Here is a 19,525-nt window from a genome sequence, read left to right on the forward strand (position 1 = left end):
TAGAACTGTTTGGCCATAATGACCATCATTATGTTTGGAGGAAAAAGGGGGAGGCTTGCACGCCGAAGAACACCACCCCAACCGAGGGATGGCAGCATCATGTTGTGGGGGTGCTTTGCTGTAGGAGGGACTGGTGCACTTCACAAAATAGATGGCATCATGAATAAGTAAAATTATGTGGATATATTGAAGCAACATCTCAAGACATTAGTTAAAGTTAAAGCTTGGTCGCAAATGGGTCTTCCAAATGGACAACGACCTCAAGTATACTTCCAAAGTTGTGGCAAAATGGCTTAAGGACAACAAAGTCAAGGTATTGGAGTGGACATCACAAAGCCCTGACCTCAATCCTATAGAAAATATGTGGTGTCGTGTCTTTGGCATCATTAAACTGAAGATTAGTCTTTATCAAAGATTCTCTGTAATTAGTATTGCGTGATTAAACCAATTAATCATGTAACTGTAATTAACTAGGAAAATTGGAGCACCAAGGAAAATATTCAGATTACAAAGTTATAATTTTCCTGATACAACTTTCAGATATTTTAATATCTGATCACTTAGTCTTCTGATTAATGAATTATTCTTTACCTCACGTTAGTCTCATTCCAAACGTCATAAATTGTTGGTTATCTGCACGAACCCAGTCTTCACTATGAGTCATCCATATATCAATTGTCTTAAATCATTTATTTACTAACTAAGTAATTAATCACAGAAATGCACAGAAACAAACAAAGTACATATGGTTACAAGGAAATGAATGTGCCCTAGTGGGCTAAACCGGCATGGCGGCTTGGTGGACAATAGACTGAGGGGTGCGAAAGATAAAAGACACTACAAAGTTGATAATAATTATAACAATTGAAATGTTAATCCTTTGCACATGAATGCTCACTCATTCAGGAATAATTACAATCAGTATATTTATTTACGCTAAGTATGTTGGAATTGTCTTTCTTTCTGTTGGAAGTTCATCCGCCCGTCTTTCGTCATTAGAATGGATACTTCAGAGTCCCATTCAGAAATGTTGTATTAGATGTTTCGGCGGTTGTCGGTCTTTGCGTTCAATGATACCGAATTCCTAGCTGCAGACTAGTAATTAATATCAAATACTTGTTCTTATTCTGTCGGTATCGATAGTCTAAGAGTTTAACCACGTGGGATGGTTAAAAGATTCATCAATCTACTTAAACCTCATTTCCCTCTGTGATAGAGGTACTGGTCTGGTATCAAAACTTGGCCCTCTCGTTATCGATGTAAGCTGGTCTGAAGTGGGAAAACCCAGGTGGGGGTTTTATTCAGAACATAGAAAAGGGCTGTCCCATGACGCCGGGTCCGAACTGTGCTCATGGGCGGTCCTCTGATTTAGTTCAACTCCAAAGGGAATTGGAGTTTCCTTCATTAAACAGTCTAACATCACATTACATAATTTCACAAATAGTTTCATCTTTACTCATTCATTTTATACAACCATTAGATGTAAGCCTCATAACGGAGACTATTGTATAAACATAGTTATGGTATTGTCTCTCATGAGTTTCACAAAACTGTACCAAACGGACCAGTTCGTAGCTGGATTCTTCACCTATCTTTTATACCTTCTCCAGAACCTGAATATTGTTCGGTTGTCAACTTCTGTGAGCTGGATGAAATTCCTTTGTTCTCTCTATAAAAACTCACTCTCTCTCTCTATACTGTCTGGCCACGAGGCAGGATTCTCCTCCAGGAATTTACGACCTGGGGTCGCAGCAGCCTGGGTGTAGGAGAGACAGAGCGAGGGGGATGGTGCAGAGGGAAGGGGAATAGTGCTCGCTGTACCCAAAGAGGGCAACGTCATGACAGTGGGCAGAACTGAAAAAGTGTGTGTGAGCAAGTAGGCCTACAAACCTGACTCAGTTACACCATCTCTGTCAGGAGGAATGGGCCAAAATTCACCCAACGTATTGTGGGAAGCTTGTGGAAGGCTACCTGAGACATTTGACCCAAGTTAAACAATTTAAAGGCAATGCTACCAAATACTAATTGAATGTATGTAAACTTCTGACCCACTGGGAACGTGATGAAAGAAATAAAAGCTGAAATAAATAATTCTCTCTACTATTATTTTGACATTTCACATTCTTAAAATAAAGTGGTGATCCTAACTGACCTAAAAATGGAATTTTTACTAGGATTAAATGTCAGGAATTGTGAAAAACTGAGTTTAAATGTATTTGGCTAAGGTGTATGTAAACTTCCGACTTCAACTGTACCAGGAGTCATGTCGAGCTATCTAAGCATCAAAGCATTAAGATGGGTTGTTTATATGTACTAAACAAAGGGAAACACTAGCCCTTATAATTCATAATGTGCTATGAAAGTAGCCAGGTAGATCTTAGGTGAAGGTTTTGCTTATATAACAGGATTAAGTTGAAATTGTTCTGAGGGATATTATAGAGTATCCCAAGGCAGCTCATTATCTCACCTTTAAAACAATGAAAGTGAATGTTCACTTCCTGCCTGTCACCTACTTTAATTGGCTCAGCTATTTCCAGCATCCCACCACTACCAAATCTGTTCCAAAGTATTCCCACGCATAGAGAGTGTACAGAACATTGCTCTTTCCATGATATAAACTGACCACGTGAATCCAGGTGAAAGCTATGATCCCTTATTGAAGTCACTGGTTAAATCCACTTCAATCAGTGTAGATGAAGGGGAGGAGACCGGTTAAAGAATGATTTTTAAGACTTGAGACAATTGAGATATGGATGGTGTATGTGGACCTTTCAGAGGGTGAATGGGCAAGACAACATATTTAAGTGCCTTAGAACGGGGTATGGAAGTAGGTGCCAGGCGGACCGGTTTGAGTGTGTCAAGAAATACAGCTCTGCTGGGTTTTTCATGCTCAACAGTTTCCCGTGTGTATCAAGAATGGTCCACCACCCAAAGGACATCCGGCCAACTTGACAAAACTGTGGGAAGCATTGGAGTCAACGTGGGCCAGCAACCCTGTGGAACGCTTTCGACACCTTGAAGAATCCATGCCCAGACGAATTGAGGCTGTTCTGAGGGCAAAAGTGGGTGCAACTCAATATTAGGAAGGTGTTCCTATTGCTCTGTACACTCAGTGTATGTGATCGTATACAGCCTCATAGTGATTGCGTTAACATTGATACACACACTCTCATGACTCCATCCTGACTCCCATCTGAAGTGTTGGATACTGTAGGAGAGTATAGATTAGCCACGGCCTTCATTTGTAACCATGAAAGAGAAGTCCTTGACTTTGATTTCTCTCTCATCTTTTCACAGACAAGCCCGGACAAATTTCTCCACCTCTTTCTCTCTCTATAACGCTCCATCCCTTTCTCGCTCCATGTTCTTTCTCCCCATTCCCTCGTGCTGCTATATCTTTCTCCTTCTGTCCTCCCTCTGTTTTCCCTTTCTCTCTCTGTCTCTTCGATTTGATTCTGATTCTCCATTGAGTTGTTTAGATTCTGATTCTCCATTGAGTTATTTAGATTCTGATTCCCTATTGAGGTGTTTAGATTCTGATTCCTCATTGAGTTGTTTAGATTCTGATTCTCCATTGAGTTGTTTAGATTCTGATTCTCCATTGAGTTATTTAGATTCTGATTCCCTATTGAGGTGTTTAGATTCTGATTCCTCATTGAGTTGTTTAGATTCTGATTCTCCATTGAGTTATTTAGATTCTGATTCCCTATTGAGGTGTTTAGATTCTGATTCCTCATTGAGTTGTTTAGATTCTGATTCTCCATTGAGTTGTTTAGATTCTGATTCTCCATTGAGTTATTTAGATTCTGATTCCCTATTGAGGTGTTTAGATTCTGATTCCTCATTGAGTTGTTTAGATTCTGAATCTCCATTGAGTTGTTTAGATTCTGATTCCCCATTGAGTTGTTTAGATTCTGATTCTCCATTGAGTTATTTCGATTTTCCGTTCAGAATGCCGCCAAACTTCATTGGATTCACAGCTAATGAACTTGAATCATTACCTTTGGTGTTCAGAGGATCCTCTGCAGTAATACCCCTCTCCCCGCTCTCTTTCTCTCTCTCTCTCTGTATCCTCTCTCCCTCTAACAACCTGCCATCATCATCTCAGATATCCACCATGTTAGAAAAAAGAGGAGATTGGAACTTCAAACAGAACCTAACACATGTTGTAGTTCTAAGGGCCCTTCTCTCTCTGCTCTGTCATATTAATTCAGCACTCTCAGGCTTCTCAACAGACTCATGGTGCTGTGAGGCCTCCCGAACACAACATGAGGTTGTTTTTTTCAACAACAGGTCAGACAGCGGGTATTTTTTTTATTTTTTTATTTTATTTCACCTTTATTTAACCAGGTAGGCTAGTTGAGAACACCTTTATTTAACCAGGTAGGCTAGTTGAGAACAAGTTCTCATTTGCAACTGCGACCTGGCCAAGATAAAGCATAGCAGTGTGAGCAGACAACAAAGAGTTACACATGGAGTAAACAATTAACAAGTCAATAACACAGTAGAAACCAAAGGGGGAGTCTATATACAATGTGTGCAAAAGGCATGAGAATTAGGCAAATAATTAAAATTTTGCAGATTAACACTGGAGTGATGAATGATCAGATGGTCATGTACAGGTAGAGATATTGGTGTGCAAAAGAGCAGAAAAGTAAATAAATAAAAACAGTATGGGGATGAGGTAGGTGAAAAAGGGTGGGCTATTTACCAATAGACTATGTACAGCTGCAGCGATCGGTTAGCTGCTCAGATAGCTGATGTTTGAAGTTGGTGAGGGAGATAAAAGTCTCCAACTTCAGCGATTTTTGCAATTCGTTCCAGTCACAGGCAGCAGAGTACTGGAACGAAAGGCGGCCAAATGAGGTGTTGGCTTTAGGGATGATCAGTGAGATACACCTGCTGGAGCGCGTGCTACGGATGGGTGATGCCATCGTGACCAGTGAGCTGAGATAAGGCGGAGCTTTACCTAGCATGGACTTGTAGATGACCTGGAGTCAGTGGGTCTGGCGACGAATATGTAGCGAGGGCCAGCCGACTAGAGCATACAAGTCGCAGTGGTGGGTGGTATAAGGTGCTTTAGTGACGAAACGGATGGCACTGTGATAGACTGCATCCAGTTTGCTGAGTAGAGTGTTGGAAGCCATTTTGTAGATGACATCGCCGAAGTCGAGGATCGGTAGGATAGTCAGTTTTACTAGGGTAAGCTTGGCGGCGTGAGTGAAGGAGGCTTTGTTGCGGAATAGAAGGCCGACTCTTGATTTGATTTTCGATTGGAGATGTTTGATATGAGTCTGGAAGGAGAGTTTGCAGTCTAGCCAGACACCTAGGTACTTATAGACGTCCACATATTCTAGGTCGGAACCATCCAGGGTGGTGATGCTAGTCGGGCATGCGGGTGCAGGCAGCGACCGGTTGAAAAGCATGCATTTGGTTTTACTAGCGTTTAAGAGCAGTTGGAGGCCACGGAAGGAGTGTTGTATGGCATTGAAGCTTGTTTGGAGGTTAGATAGCACAGTGTCCAAAGACGGGCCGAAGATATATAGAATGGTGTCGTCTGCGTAGAGGTGGATCAGGGAATCGCCCGCAGCAAGAGCAACATCATTGATATACACAGAGAAAAGAGTCGGCCCGAGAATTGAACCCTGTGGCACCCCCATAGAGTCCCCATAGAGGACCAGACAGCATGCCCTCCGATTTGACGCACTGAACTCTGTCTGCAAAGTAATTGGTGAACCAGGCAAGGCAGTCATCCGAAAAACCGAGGCTCCTGAGTCTGCCGATAAGAATATGGTGATTGACAGAGTCGAAAGCCTTGGCAAGGTCGATGAAGACGGCTGCACAGTACTGTCTTTTATCGATGGCGGTTATGATATCGTTGAGTACCTTGAGTGTGGCTGAGGTGCACCCATGACCGGCTCGGAAACCAGATTGCACAGCGGAGAAGGTGCGGTGGGATTCGAGATGGTCAGTGACCTGTTTGTTGACTTGGCTTTCGAAGACCTTAGATAGGCAGGGCAGGATGGATATAGGTCTGTAACAGTTTGGGTCCAGGGTGTCTCCCCCTTTGAAGAGGGGGATGACTGCGGCAGCTTTCCAATCCTTGGGGATCTCAGACGATATGAAAGAGAGGTTGAACAGGCTGGTAATAGGGGTTGCGACAATGGTGGCAGATAGTTTCAGAAATAGAGGGTCCAGATTGTCAAGCCCAGCTGATTTGTACGGGTCCAGGTTTTGCAGCTCTTTCAGAACATCTGCTATCTGGATTTGGTTAAAGGAGAACCTGGAGAGGCTTGGGCGAGGAGCTGCGGGGGGGGCGGAGCTGTTGGCCGAGGTTGAAGTAGCCAGGCGGAAGGCATGGCCAGCCGTTGAGAAATGCTTATTGAAGTTTTCGATAATCATGGATTTATCAGTGGTGACCGTGTTACCTAGCCTCAGTGCAGTGGGCAGCTGGGAGGAGGTGCTCTTGTTCTCCATGGACTTCACGGTGTCCCAGAACCTTTTGGAGTTGGAGCTACAGGATGCAAACTTCTGCCTGAAGAAGCTGGCCTTAGCTTTCCTGACTGACTGCGTGTATTGGTTCCGGACTTCCCTGAACAGTTGCATATCACGGGGACTATTCGATGCTATTGCAGTCCGCCACAGGATGTTTTTGTGCTGGTCGAGGGCAGTCAGGTCTGGGGTGAACCAAGGGCTGTATCTGTTCTTAGTTCTGCATTTTTTGAACGGAGCATGCTTATCTAAAATGGTGAGGAAGTTACTCTTGAAGAATGACCAGGCATCCTCAACTGACGGGATGAGGTCAATGTCCTTCCAGGATACCCGGGCCAGGTCGATTAGAAAGGCCTGCTCACAGAAGTGTTTTAGGGAGCGTTTGACAGTGATGAGGGGTGGTCGTTTGACTGCGGCTCCATAGCGGATACAGGCAATGAGGCAGTGATCGCTGAGATCCTGGTTGAAGACAGCGGAGGTGTATTTGGAGGGCCAGTTGGTCAGGATGACGTCTATGAGGGTGCCCTTGTTTACAGAGTTAGGGTTGTACCTGGTGGGTTCCTTGATGATTTGTGTGAGATTGAGGGCATCTAGCTTAGATTGTAGGACTGGCGAGGTGTTAAGCATATCCCAGTTTAGGTCACCTAACAGAACAAACTCTGAAGCTAGATGGGGGGCGATCAATTCACAAATGGTGTCCAGGGCACAGCTGGGAGCTGAGGGGGGTCGGTAGCAGGCGGCAACCGTGAGAGACTTATTTCTGGAGAGAGTAATTTTCAAAATTAGTAGTTCGAACTGTTTGGGTATGGACCTGGAAAGTATGACATTACTTTGCAGGCTATCTCTGCAGTAAACTGCAACTCCGCCCCCTTTGGCAGTTCTATCTTGACGGAAGATGTTATAGTTGGGTATGGAAATCTCTGAATTTTTGGTGGCCTTCCTGAGCCAGGATTCAGACACAGCAAGGACATCAGGGTTAGCAGAGTGTGCTAAAGCAGTGAGTAAAACAAACTTAGGGAGGAGGCTTCTGATGTTGACATGCATGAAACCAAGGCTTTTTCGATCACAGAAGTCAACAAATGAGGGTGCCTGGGGACATGCAGGGCCAGGGTTTACCTCCACATCACCCGCGGAACAGAGAAGGAGTAGTATGAGGGTGCGGCTAAAGGCTATCAAAACTGGTCGCCTAGAGCGTTGGGGACAGAGAATAAGAGGAGCAGGTTTCTGGGCATGGTAGAATATATTCAGGGCATAATGCGCAGACAGGGGTATGGTGGGGTGCGGGTACAGCGGAGGTAAGCCCAGGCACTGGGTGATGATGAGGGAGGTTGTATCTCTGGACATGCTGGTAGTAATGGGTGAGGTCACCGCATGTGTGGGAGGTGGGACAAAGGAGTTATCAGGGGCGTGAAGAGTGGAACTAGGGGCTCCATTGTGAACTAAAACAATGATAACTAACCTGAACAACAGTATACAAGGCATATTGACATTTGAGAGAGACATACAGCGAGGCATACAGTAATCACAGGTGTTGAATTGGGAAAGCTAGCTAAAACAGTAGGTGAGACAACAGCTAATCAGCTAGCACAACAACAGCAGGTAAAATGGCGTAGACTAGGCAACGGGGCCAACAGATAGAACAAACAAGCAGAATGGAGTACCGTGATTAATGGACAGTCCAGCGTGCATCAGCTATGTAGCCAAGAGATCAGTGTCCAGGGGGCAGCGGTGGATGGGGCAGGGAAGCTGGCCTGGCGAGTGTTATCCAGGTTTTAAAAAACTAACAATGACTAAATAGCTTGTAGCTAGTTAGCTGGTTAGCTTCTGGAGGTTCTTGAGTGTGTTCTAAAAATAAATAAAAAAATAATAGCGATTCCGTATCACATTGGGTGAGGCAGGTTTCCGGAAGGTATAAACAAATTAAAAGTCAAAAGAGATAGAAAGTAAATATGGGTCCGGTGAGCGTTTGAGACTCGGCGATTCAGGCGGTTAGCAGGCCTGTGCTAACAAGCTAACAGTTTGTAGGCCCGGGCTAGACAAGGTAGCAGTTAGCGGGCCGGAGCTGGACAAGCTAGCAGTTAGCAGGCCGAATTAGCAAGCAGGGAGATAGCGAGGGCTAGAGAGTTAGCCTTTGGGGGACGTCGCGATGGGGTGAGTCTGTTTATTCCTCTTCATGCGATGACATCGGTAGACCGGTCGTGGGCCCGGGTATTGTAGCTCAGGAGTATGCTACGGTGGAAGCGCAGGTGCTACGGCCGGGCTAGCTTCAAGCTAAGTGGGTGGAAACGCTAGCCAGGAGTAATCCGAGGTTGCGGTTTAGCTAGATAGCTAGTTGCTGAAAAATCCAGCTGAAAGATGTTCCGTTTGCGGTGGGAATCCGGGGATGAAAAATAAATAGGTCCGTTGTGCTCTGGTTAAAGTCGCGTTGTACGAACAGGCGAGAGCTTTCCGAACTACAGGTTAGCTGATGACCGGTTAGCTGGAGACCGCTAGCATACCCGCTGGCTAGCTTCAGTTGAGGGGTCCCGAAGTAAATATAAATACTTTAGGAAAAATAGCTACATTGGGTGAGTCGGGTTGCAGGAGAGTATTTGGAAGCTTAGGGTTTAGCAAAATGTTTTCAAAGAGATATGTGGAGAAAATATGTAAAAAACGAAAAATAAACGATATATACAGGGACACGACAGGACAGGACGACCTACTGGTAGGATCCACACTGGAGTGGAAAATACTCCTCCGATGCCTTTTTAGTGTTTCTTGGTGATAATACACATTGACTTGTGCGTGTGTGTGGAAACTTGACCATGAAACACCCCTGTTTACATGAATGTCCAAATGAACAATGTTACTCATCAAATGCAACATGGAACAACAGGCATATTTCTAGAAGGAGGACAGTGTAGTGTTAAACTTGCTGCCTGATCAAACACAAGTGGCTGGATCAGATAGGCTACAGCATGGCAGATTGGCTGGGTAGTGTGGTGGGGGTCCGCAGCTGTGGTGTATGGCAATTGGCAAACCCTCTGGCTGTGTGGGAGGTGTGTGAAGGATGGAGGGAGGGAGGGAGGGAGGGAGGTGTGTGAGGGGTGGAGGGTGGGAGGTGTGTGAGGGGTGGAGGGAGGGAGGTGTGTGAGGGGTGGAAGGAGGGAAGTTTTGAGAGGTGGAGGGAGGGAGGTGTGTGAGGTGCGGAGCGAGGGAGGTGTGTGAGGGGTGGCGGGAGGGAGGTGTGTGAGGGGAGGCGGGAGGGAGGGAATGTAATGTCTGTGATGGAATAGCAGAAACAAGGTTGACCCCGGGCCATGTGGGAGACGTAAACCCTGGCAGCAGGGGCCCACACAAGATTAGATGTGACTGTTCTTATTTGATTTCATACACACATTCGTGGACACACATACACACTATCTCTGTCTTGCTCTCTCTCACACACTCTCAGCCCGTTTTCTTCCTCTGCAACGACTGATTCTCTTATTCCCCTGCTCCGTGATTTCTCATTTCAGCCGGAGATGGAATCACAGCTGACACGCCCTGAGAGGAAGGCAAATGAAATACCATAGTCATTTATTTCGGAAGTCCCACCCAAATACATTACCTGTGGAAACGATGGTGATAAGAATGATGATGGTGGTACTGATGATGATTATTTCAATCACACTTTCTATCTGTCCATCTCATTCAGATCAAATCTGGTGATGGTGATTTGTTGTGTTCGTGATGGACTGTACAGTAAACTCACATAGCAGTGTGTGTTGATGCTCATATAACCCCTGACCTCCGTTCTCTCCCATCTAAATTAGTATTTCAAAAGGAATATACATTTTCCTCATAATGTACATGACACCACCATGATTACCCATCCATCCAACACGCCCCCATCTACATCGACGGGGCCGCAGTGGAGAGGGTCAAAAGCTTCAAGTTCCTCAGCGTGCACATCACTGAGGACCTGAAATGATCCCTCCACAGCGACAGTGTGGTGAAGAAGGCGCAACAGCACCTCTTCAACCTCAGGAGGCTAAAGAAATTCAACTTGGTCCTTAAGACCCTTACAGACTTCTACAGATGCACCATCGAGAGTATTCTGTTGGACTGTATCACCTCCTGGTACGGCAATTGCACCGCCCGGCGATTGCACCGTTCATATGTATATACTGTATTCTGTATTCTAGTCAAGGCTCATCCTATATAACACCTTTTCTATTCATATACTGTCCATACTGTCTATTAGAGGTTGACCGATTAATCGGAATGGCTGATTAATTAGGGCCGATTTCAAGTTTTCATAACAATCGGAAATCTGTATTTTTGGACAGCGATTATGCCAAAAAATTTTTTATTAAAAATAAATAAATAAAAAATTACAACTTTATTTAACAAGGCAAGTCAGTTAAGAACACATTATTATTTTCAATGACGGCCTAGCAACGATGGGTTAACAGATTTTTACCTTGTCAGCTCAGGGATTCAATCTTGCAACCTTAAGGTTAACTAGTCCAACGCTCTAACCACCTGCCTCACGAGGAGCCTGCCTGTTACGTGAATGCAGTAAGAAGCCAAGGTAAGTTGCTAAATAGGATTAAACGGTTCTTTTAAAAAACAACCAATCAATTATAATCACTAGTTATAACTACACATGGTTGAGGAAGGTTGTACAATGTAACAGCAATATTTAGACTTATGGATGTCATCCGTTAGATAAAATACGGAACGGTTCCGTATTTCACTGAAAGAATAAACGTTTTGTTTTCAAAATGATAGTTTCCGGATTCGACCATATTAATGACCTAAGGCTCGTATTTCTGTGTGTTATTATGTTATAATTAAATCTATGATTTGATAGAGCAGTCTGACTGAGCGATGGTTGACACCAGCAGGCTCGTAAGCATTCATTCAAACAGCACTTTCGTGCGTTTGCCAGCAGCTCTTCGCAATGCTTCAAGCATTGCGCTGTTTATGACTTCAAGCCTATCAACTCCCGAGATTAGGCTGGTGTAACCAATGTGAAATGGCTAGTTAGCGGGGCCAATAGCGTTTCAAACGTCACTCGCTCTGAGACTTGGAGTAGTTGTTCCCCTTGCTCTGCATGGTTAACGCTGCTTCGAGGGTGGCTGTTGTCGATGTGTTCCTGGTTCGAGTCCAGGTAGGGGCGAGGAGAGGGATGGAAGCTATACTGTTACACTGGCAATACTAAAGTGCCTATAAGAACATCCAATAGTCAAAGGTATATGAAAAACGAATCATATCAAATAGAGAGAAATAGTCCTATAATTCCTATAATAACTACAACCTAAAACTTCTTACCTGGGAATATTGAAGACATGTTAAAAGGAACCACCAGCTTTCATATGTTCTCATGTTCTAAGCAAGGAACTTAAACATTAGCTTTCTCACATGGTACATATTGCACTTTTACTTTCTTATCCAACACTGTTTTTGCATTATTTAAACCAAATTGAACATGTTTCATTATTTATTTGAGACTAAATTGATTTTATTCATGTATTATATTGAGTTAAAATAAGCGTTCGTTCAGTATTGTTGTAATTGTCATTATTACAAATACATTTTTTTTTTTAATCGGCTGGTTAATTGGTGACTGTAACGGCTGTCTTGGGTGGAAGTAGGAGAGGACCAAAGCTCAGCATGGTTAGTGTTCATCTTTTTAATAAACTGAACACTTCAAAAATACAAAACAACAAAGTGACAATCGAAACAGTTCTATCTGGTGCAGACACACAAAGACTGAAAATAACCATCCACAAAACACAAAGGGAAACAGGCTACCTAAATATGGTTCTCAATCAGGGACAACGATAGACAGCTCTGATTGAGAACCATATCAGGCCAAACACAGAAATAGAAAATATAGAAAAACTAACAAAGACTGCCCGCCCCAACTCACACCCTGACCATACTAAATAAAGACAAAACAAAGGAAAATAGGTCAGAACATGACAGTACCCACAGTTTTTGTCCTCCTCAACTGCCCATGTGGCCTCTTACGAGCGGCGACCCTCGCCGCCGACCTCCGACTGGGGACCCTAGCCATGGGTCCCGAATGGACGGGAGATTCCGGCAGCGCCGGACAGGCGGGAGACTCCGGCGGCTCCTGGCTGGCTGACGGCTCCGGCGGCTCCTGGCTGGCGGGCGGCTCCTGGCTGGCTGGCGGCTCTGGCGGCTTCTGGCTGGCTGGTGGCTCTGGCGGCTCCTGGCTGGCTGAGGACAGACGGGAGGCTCTGGCGGCTCAGGACAGACGGGAGGCTCTGGCGGCTCAGGACAGACGGGAGGCTCTGGCGGCTCAGGACAGACGGGAGGCTCTGGGGGCTCAGGACAGACGGGAGGCTCTGGCGGCTCAGGACAGACGGGAGGCTCTGGCGGCTCAGGACAGACGGGAGGCTCTGGCGGCTCAGGACAGACGGGAGGCTCTGGCGGCTCAGGACAGACGGGTGGCTCTGGCGGCTCAGGACAGACGGGAGGCTCTGGCGGCTCAGGACAGACGGGAGGTTCTGGCGGCTCAGGACAGACGGGAGGTTCTGGCGGCTCAGGACAGATGGGAGACTCTGGCGGCTCAGGACAGACGGGAGACTCTGGCGGCGCTGGGCAGGAGGAAGGCTCTGGCGGCGCTGGACAGGCTGGAGCACCTGTAGGGAGAAGACGGAGAGACAGCCTGGTTCGGGGGGCTGCCACCGGAGAGGGCTGGTGCGTGGAGGTGGCACCGGATAGACCGCACTGTGCAGGCGCACTGGAGCTCTTGAGCACCGGGCCTGCCCAACCTTACCTGGTTGAATGCTCCCCATAGCCAGGCCAGTGCGTCGAGGTCGAATAGCCCGCACTGGGCTGTACTGGTGAACCGGGGACACCATGCGTAAGGCTGGTGCCATGTCCGCCGGCCCAAGGAGACGCACTGGAGACCAGATGCGTAGAGCCGGCTTCATGGCACCTGGCTCGTTGCCCACTCTAGCCCGGCCGATACGAGGAGCTGGAATATACCGCACCGGGCTATGTACATGCACCGGGGACACTGTGCGCTCCACCACATAACATGTGCCTGCTCGGTCCCTCTCGCTCTCCGGTAAGCACGGGAAGTTGGCGCAGGTCTCCTACCTAAACTTGCCACACTCCCCGTGTGCACCCCCCAAGACATTTTTGGGGCTGCCTCTCGGGCTTCCAGCCGCGCTGCCATGCTGCCTCCTCATACCGTCTCCTCTCTGCTTTCGCTGCCTCCAGCTCTGCTTTGGGACGGCGATATTCCCCTGGCTGAGTCCAGGGTCCTTTTCCATCCAGAATCTCCTCCCAAGTCCATCTCTCCAGGTATCGCTGCCTCTCCTGCTGCTGCTGCTGCCCTTTACCACGCTGCTTGGTCCTTTCTTGGTGGGTGGTTCTGTAACGGCTGTCTTGGGTGGAAGAAGGAGAGGACCAAAGCTCAGCGTGGTTAGTGTTCATCTTTTTAATAAACAACTGAACACTTAAAAAATACAAGACAACAAAGTGACAACCGAAACAGTTATATCTGGTGCAGACACACAAAGACTAAAAATAACCACCCACCAAACACAAAGGGAAACAGCCTACCTAAATATGGTTCTCAATCAGGGGCAATGATAGACAGCTGCCTTTGATTGAAATAAATTCATAAAAAATCCTACAATGTGATTTTCTGGATTTTTTTTCTCATTTTGTCTGTCATAGTTGAAGTGTACCTATAATGAAAATTACAGGCCTCTCATATCTTTAAGTGGGAGAACTTGCACAATTGGTGGCTGACTAAATAATTTTTTGCCTCACTGTATATTTATATAGACAGTATGGATATGAATTTTATTTAATTGTATTAACTTTTTGGAATATGTGTGTATTGTTATTGTATTGCTAGATATTACTGTACTGTTGGAGCTAGAAACAGAAGTATTTCGCTGCACCTGCAAATCTGTCTACGCAACCAATAAACGTTGATGTGGTTAGTACATTATTTCACAGGTAGAGTAGAGTAAGAAAAAGTGAACCGTCATGTCTCCACCCAGAACAGACATAAGACATGCTACTTTGGTACTTCAGTACTGGGACTTGCTTCCTGTCCTACAAGGCAGCCACACACACAGAGAGCACCTGTTTGATTTCCTGTTCCACAAATTACCCCGTCCCCATCCCAGACGTCACGGTGCGTTTCCTTTCTGAGTGCAGGTAGCTGTGTGATGGATGGCTGCTGGGTGATGCCGTGGTGGGCTTTGTGTTCTCTGTCACAGCCGTCCCTTTAAAGAAGCTGGTCAACCCTGGGTGCCGTGCTCCCTCTGCTCAGTCTTTCACTGCTTTCACTGTTCCAGTCCAGCAGCCTGATTGAAGCTGCTGCCTGTCAAACATGGAGGAGGATGGGCGGCTTGATTGAATGCACAGCAACATGGCTGCCGGATGAGAAGACTGCGGAGAGAAAGTTATTGATTTGAATAAAGCCTATTTTCCTCCAAACTCTCGGCGTGTGTGTGTGGGTGTGTGCCCGTGCATTTGTGAGTGTGTTAGCACGTCTGCCTGTGGGGAATTTGTGTGTGTGTGTCTGGTTGATGTTTGTCTGGAAGAGGGTCTCTATGCTTTGGAGAATGTCTGCCTGCCTGTGTCCTTGTAAGTGTCACTGTGTGTGTTGTGGCAGCCCAGGGGAGTCAGAGGTGAAACTCACAAAGTAAGACAGCCGGAGACCAATTTGTGGTGCTTTAAACAAGGTAGTTCTTTCATAAAAGTGGGGGAAAATGGGGAGGGGAGAAATACAACTGAAAAGCCTCTCAGGTAACTGGTGGGCCACTATGTCCGTCATGGCGGCTCCTCGGACCGCCTGTGTCAATGAACAAAACAAAATAGAGAGAGAGCGATGAGTCCGAGGTTTCAATCCTTTCTACTTGTGCCGGGTGGTGTGCTAACCGGGTTTAGGTAATCATCCTTTGGGGCAGAGAACAGAAAGAGAAAGATGAGTCAAACATTGCCTAGTATCTTCTTTGTCATTGGATCAAGGTGCTTATCATACTCACTCCGGCTCTTCTGAGGACTAGGCATACCCTCTGCCTGTGTGACTGCACCTCTACTTATACTCATTTGGGATAACGATGGACAGGTGGGACCAATTCCAGGTGCCAATTGGTTGCGGTGCCTGGACTGGGTAATATTGGTGTTGAATCATCAGCCTCAGTTGGTGCCTGTAGAGCTGTCCATGGTGCTGACTCACCTTGACCTCGCTAGCCCTCTGGAGCTGACCAAGGTCCTGCTCCTGCCTTTGTTGCTCCCTGATGGCCCCCGGGTTGCCACAGTGTGTGTGTGCGCGCTTGTGAATGTGTGTGACTGGCTGGGTAACTGCTCTTTCATGTGTATAGTTAACTTCTTATGGCTGCAATCCCGTCAACGGGATGATATGACAACAGCCAGTGAAAGTGCAGGGCGCCAAATTAAATTTCAATAAAAATTCCTCAAACATACATGTATCTTATACCGTTTTAATGGTAATCTTGTTGTTAATCCCACCACAGTGTCCGATTTCAAATAGGCTTTACAGCGAAAGCACCACAAACGAATATGTTAGGTCACCACCAAGCCACAGAAAAACACAGCCATTTTTTTTCCCAGCCAAAGAGAGAAGTTTCACAAAGCACAAATAGAGATTAAATTAATCACTAACCTTTGATGATCTTCATCAGATGACACTCATAGGACTTTGTGTTACACAATACATGTATGTTTTGTTTGATAAAGTTCATATTTGTCAAAATATGAGTTTACATTGGCGCGTTACATTCACTAGTTCCAAAAACATCCAGTGATTTTGCATAGCCACATTATTCAACAGAAATACTCATCATAAATGTAGATGATAATACAAGTTATACACATGGAATTATAGATATACCTCTCCTTAATGCAGCCGCTGTGTCTGATTTCAAAAAACTTTACGGAATAAGCAAACCATGCAATAATCTGAAACCGCAATGTTGGCGTCAACATAACAAGAAATTACATGATAAATATTCCCTTACCTTTGATGATCTACATATCAGAAAGCACTCCAGGAATCCCAGGTCCACAATAAATGTTTGTTTTGTTCGATAAGGTCCGTTATTTATGTCCAAATACCTTATTTTGTTAGCGCGTTTGGTATACATATCCAAACGCTCATTCTGGTCAGCGTTACGTTGGACAAAAACTTCAAAAAGTTATATTACAGGTCGAAGAAACATTTCAAACTAAGTACAGAATCAATCATTAGGATGTTTTTAACATATAGCTTCAATAAAGTTCCAACCAGAGTATTCCTTTGTGTCTTGACTGGCTGACTGCCAGTCACCTGATAGATTCTGCTCTCATTCCGTCCCACAACACAGTAGAAGTCTCATTCAAATTTCTATAGATGGTTGACATCTAGTGGAACCCCTAGGCAGTGCAACATCATTAATATCTCAAGGGGATTTCATTGGGAACTGTGGTGAATATATACAACGCTCAGATTTCTCACTTCCTGATTTGATTTCTCCTCAGGATTTTGCCTGCCATATGAGTTCTGTTATACTCACAGACATCATTCAAACAGTTTTAGAAACTTTGGAGTGTTCTATCCAATACTAATAATAATATGCATATATTAGCAACTGAGACTGAGGAGCAGGCCGTTTACTTTGGGCAACTTATTCATCCAAGCAACTCAATACTGCCCCCCGGCCATAAGAAGTTTAAGAGACAGCCAGTGGAATTTCTACTCCTGCTCCTCTATTTGGACTATAATGGACTGTCTTTTCACTGAACGCATGTTATCCATATAGAGGAAGAAGGCAGTTAGGGAAGCATATGGCTCTCATTCACAGGCTCACCATTCATCTACTAAAGGGGATTCATAAAGGAATTTCACTGTCTTTTACTTTGTTCAAGTAATTGTGTGTATATTAGGTACTTTTAAGTCTGTAGTGTTTGAGCTGTGTGTGTGTGTGTGTGTGTGTGTGTGTGTGTGTGTGTGTGTGTGTGTGTGTGTGTGTGTGTGTGTGTGGGTGTGTGTGTGTGTGTGTGTGTGTGTGTGGGTGTGGGTGTGTGTGTGTGTGTGTGTGTGTGTGTGTGTGTGTGTGTGTGTGTGTGTGTGTGTGTGTGTGTGTGTGTGTGTGTGTGTGTGTGTCTGTCTGTCTGTCTGTGAGAGATAGTAACTGTTAATCTCCCTGTGTGTGTCTATGTTTTCCCCCACAGAGGAGACAGCGTTCGAGGCGGGTGTGCGGGTGCAGATCCACAGCCAGGCAGAGCCCCCGTTCGTCCACGAGCTGGGCTTTGGCGTTGCCCCAGGCTTTCAGACCTTTGTTGCCACTCAGGAGCAGAGGGTAGGTGCCCTTTGACCTAAGTTATTACTGTACACACTGAATAGGTCTTCTTCAATCTTCCTGACACTTTTAGATTTCAATTTCAACCTCCTCTTGACTGGAGCTTATCTCTCCGAGATGAAAAACGTGCACTTCTGATAAATAACTTTCTATTCAGGTGTGTGTGGGTGTGTGTGTGCACATATACAGTTGAGGCAGGAAGATTACAATACATGGATGCCAGTGGTGATACAAACCTTATCAAAACATAAAGGCCTATGGGCTAGGCTACACGAGGTGTGTGACTAGGATTTTGAAAAGTAGCTAAAAATTGCATTTTCTCTTGCCTTACACTGGGCATCATTCACAAGTGATAGTATATAATTCACAAGTGATAGGCTAATATTGTCACCCATCAGACTATTCTTGATATAGTCTTGTCTTTACATATACTAAATAATACACTACCGGTCAAAAGTTTTAGAATACCTACTCATTCAAGGGTTTTTCTTCATTTTTTACTAATTTCTACATTGTAGAATAATAGTGAAGACATCAAAACTATGAAATAACACATATGGAATTACATAGTAACCAAAAAAGTGTTAAACGTATCAAAATATATTTCATATTTGAGATTCTTCAATTATCCACCCTTTGCCTTGATGACAGCTTTGCACACTCTTGGCATTCTCTCAACCAGCTTCACCTGGAGTGCTTTTCCAACAGTCTTGAAGGAGTTCCCACATATGATGAGCACTTGTTGGCTGCTTTTCCTTCATTCTGCGGTTCCATCTCAATTGGGTTGAGGTCGGGGGATTGTGGACGCCAGGTCATCTGATGCAGCACTCCATCACTCTCCTTCTTGGTAAAATAGCCCTTACACAGCCGGTGTGTTGGGTCTTTGTCCTGTTGAAAAACAAATGATAGTCCCACTAAGCCAAAACCAGATGGGATGGCGTATCGCTTCAGAATGCTGTGGTAGCCATGCTGGTTAAGTGTGCCTTGAATTCTAAATAAATCACAGACAGTGTCACCAGCAAAACACCCCCACACCATAAAACCTCCTCCTCCATGTTTTACGGTGGGAAATACACATGCGGAGATCATCCGTTCACCCACAAAGACACGGCGGTTGGAACCAAAACTTTCCAATTTTGACTCATCAGGCCAAAGGACAAATTTTCACCAGTCTAATGTCCATTGCTCATGTTTCTTGGTCCAAGCAGGTCTCTTCTTGTTATTGGTGTCCTTTAGTAGTGGTTTCTTTGCTGCAATTCATGCATGAAGGCCTGATTCAAATTTGATGTTGAGATGTGTCTGTTACTTGAACTCTGAAGCATTTATTTGTATTTTCTGAGGCTGGTAACTCTAATGAACTTATCCTTTGCACCAGAGGTAACTCTGGGTCTTCCATTCCTGTGGCTGTCCTCATGAGAGCCAGTTTCATCATAGCGTTTGATGGTTTTTGCGACCGCACTTGAAGAAACTTGAAAAGTTCTTGAAATGTTCCGTATTTACTGACCTTCATGTCTTAAAGTAATGATGGACTGTCGTTTCTCTTTGCTTATTTGAGCTGTTCTTGCCATAATATGGACTTGGTCTTTTACCAAAGAGGGCTATCTTCTGTATACGGGGCGGCAGGGTAGCCTAGTGGTTAGAGCGTTGGACTAGTAACCGGAAGGTTCAAACCCCCGAGCTGACAAGATACAAATCTGTCGTTCTGC

General features: G+C 45.2%; 1 protein-coding gene across 2 annotated transcripts in view; it reads left to right on the forward strand.

The window, feature by feature from the left end:
* The window catches only part of LOC109897421 (acid-sensing ion channel 2-like), a 565,196-nt gene that overhangs the window by 515,693 nt on the left and 29,978 nt on the right, over positions 1-19,525 (forward strand). For both annotated transcript variants that reach the window (XM_031834854.1, XM_031834853.1), the window contains one exon: positions 17,692-17,819. In XM_031834854.1, coding sequence (XP_031690714.1) covers positions 17,692-17,819 — 128 coding nt within the window. The remainder of the gene's footprint in view (positions 1-17,691; positions 17,820-19,525) is intronic.

This window comes from Oncorhynchus kisutch, linkage group LG10 (assembly GCF_002021735.2).
Source record: "Oncorhynchus kisutch isolate 150728-3 linkage group LG10, Okis_V2, whole genome shotgun sequence".
Lineage (NCBI taxonomy): Eukaryota > Metazoa > Chordata > Actinopteri > Salmoniformes > Salmonidae > Oncorhynchus > Oncorhynchus kisutch.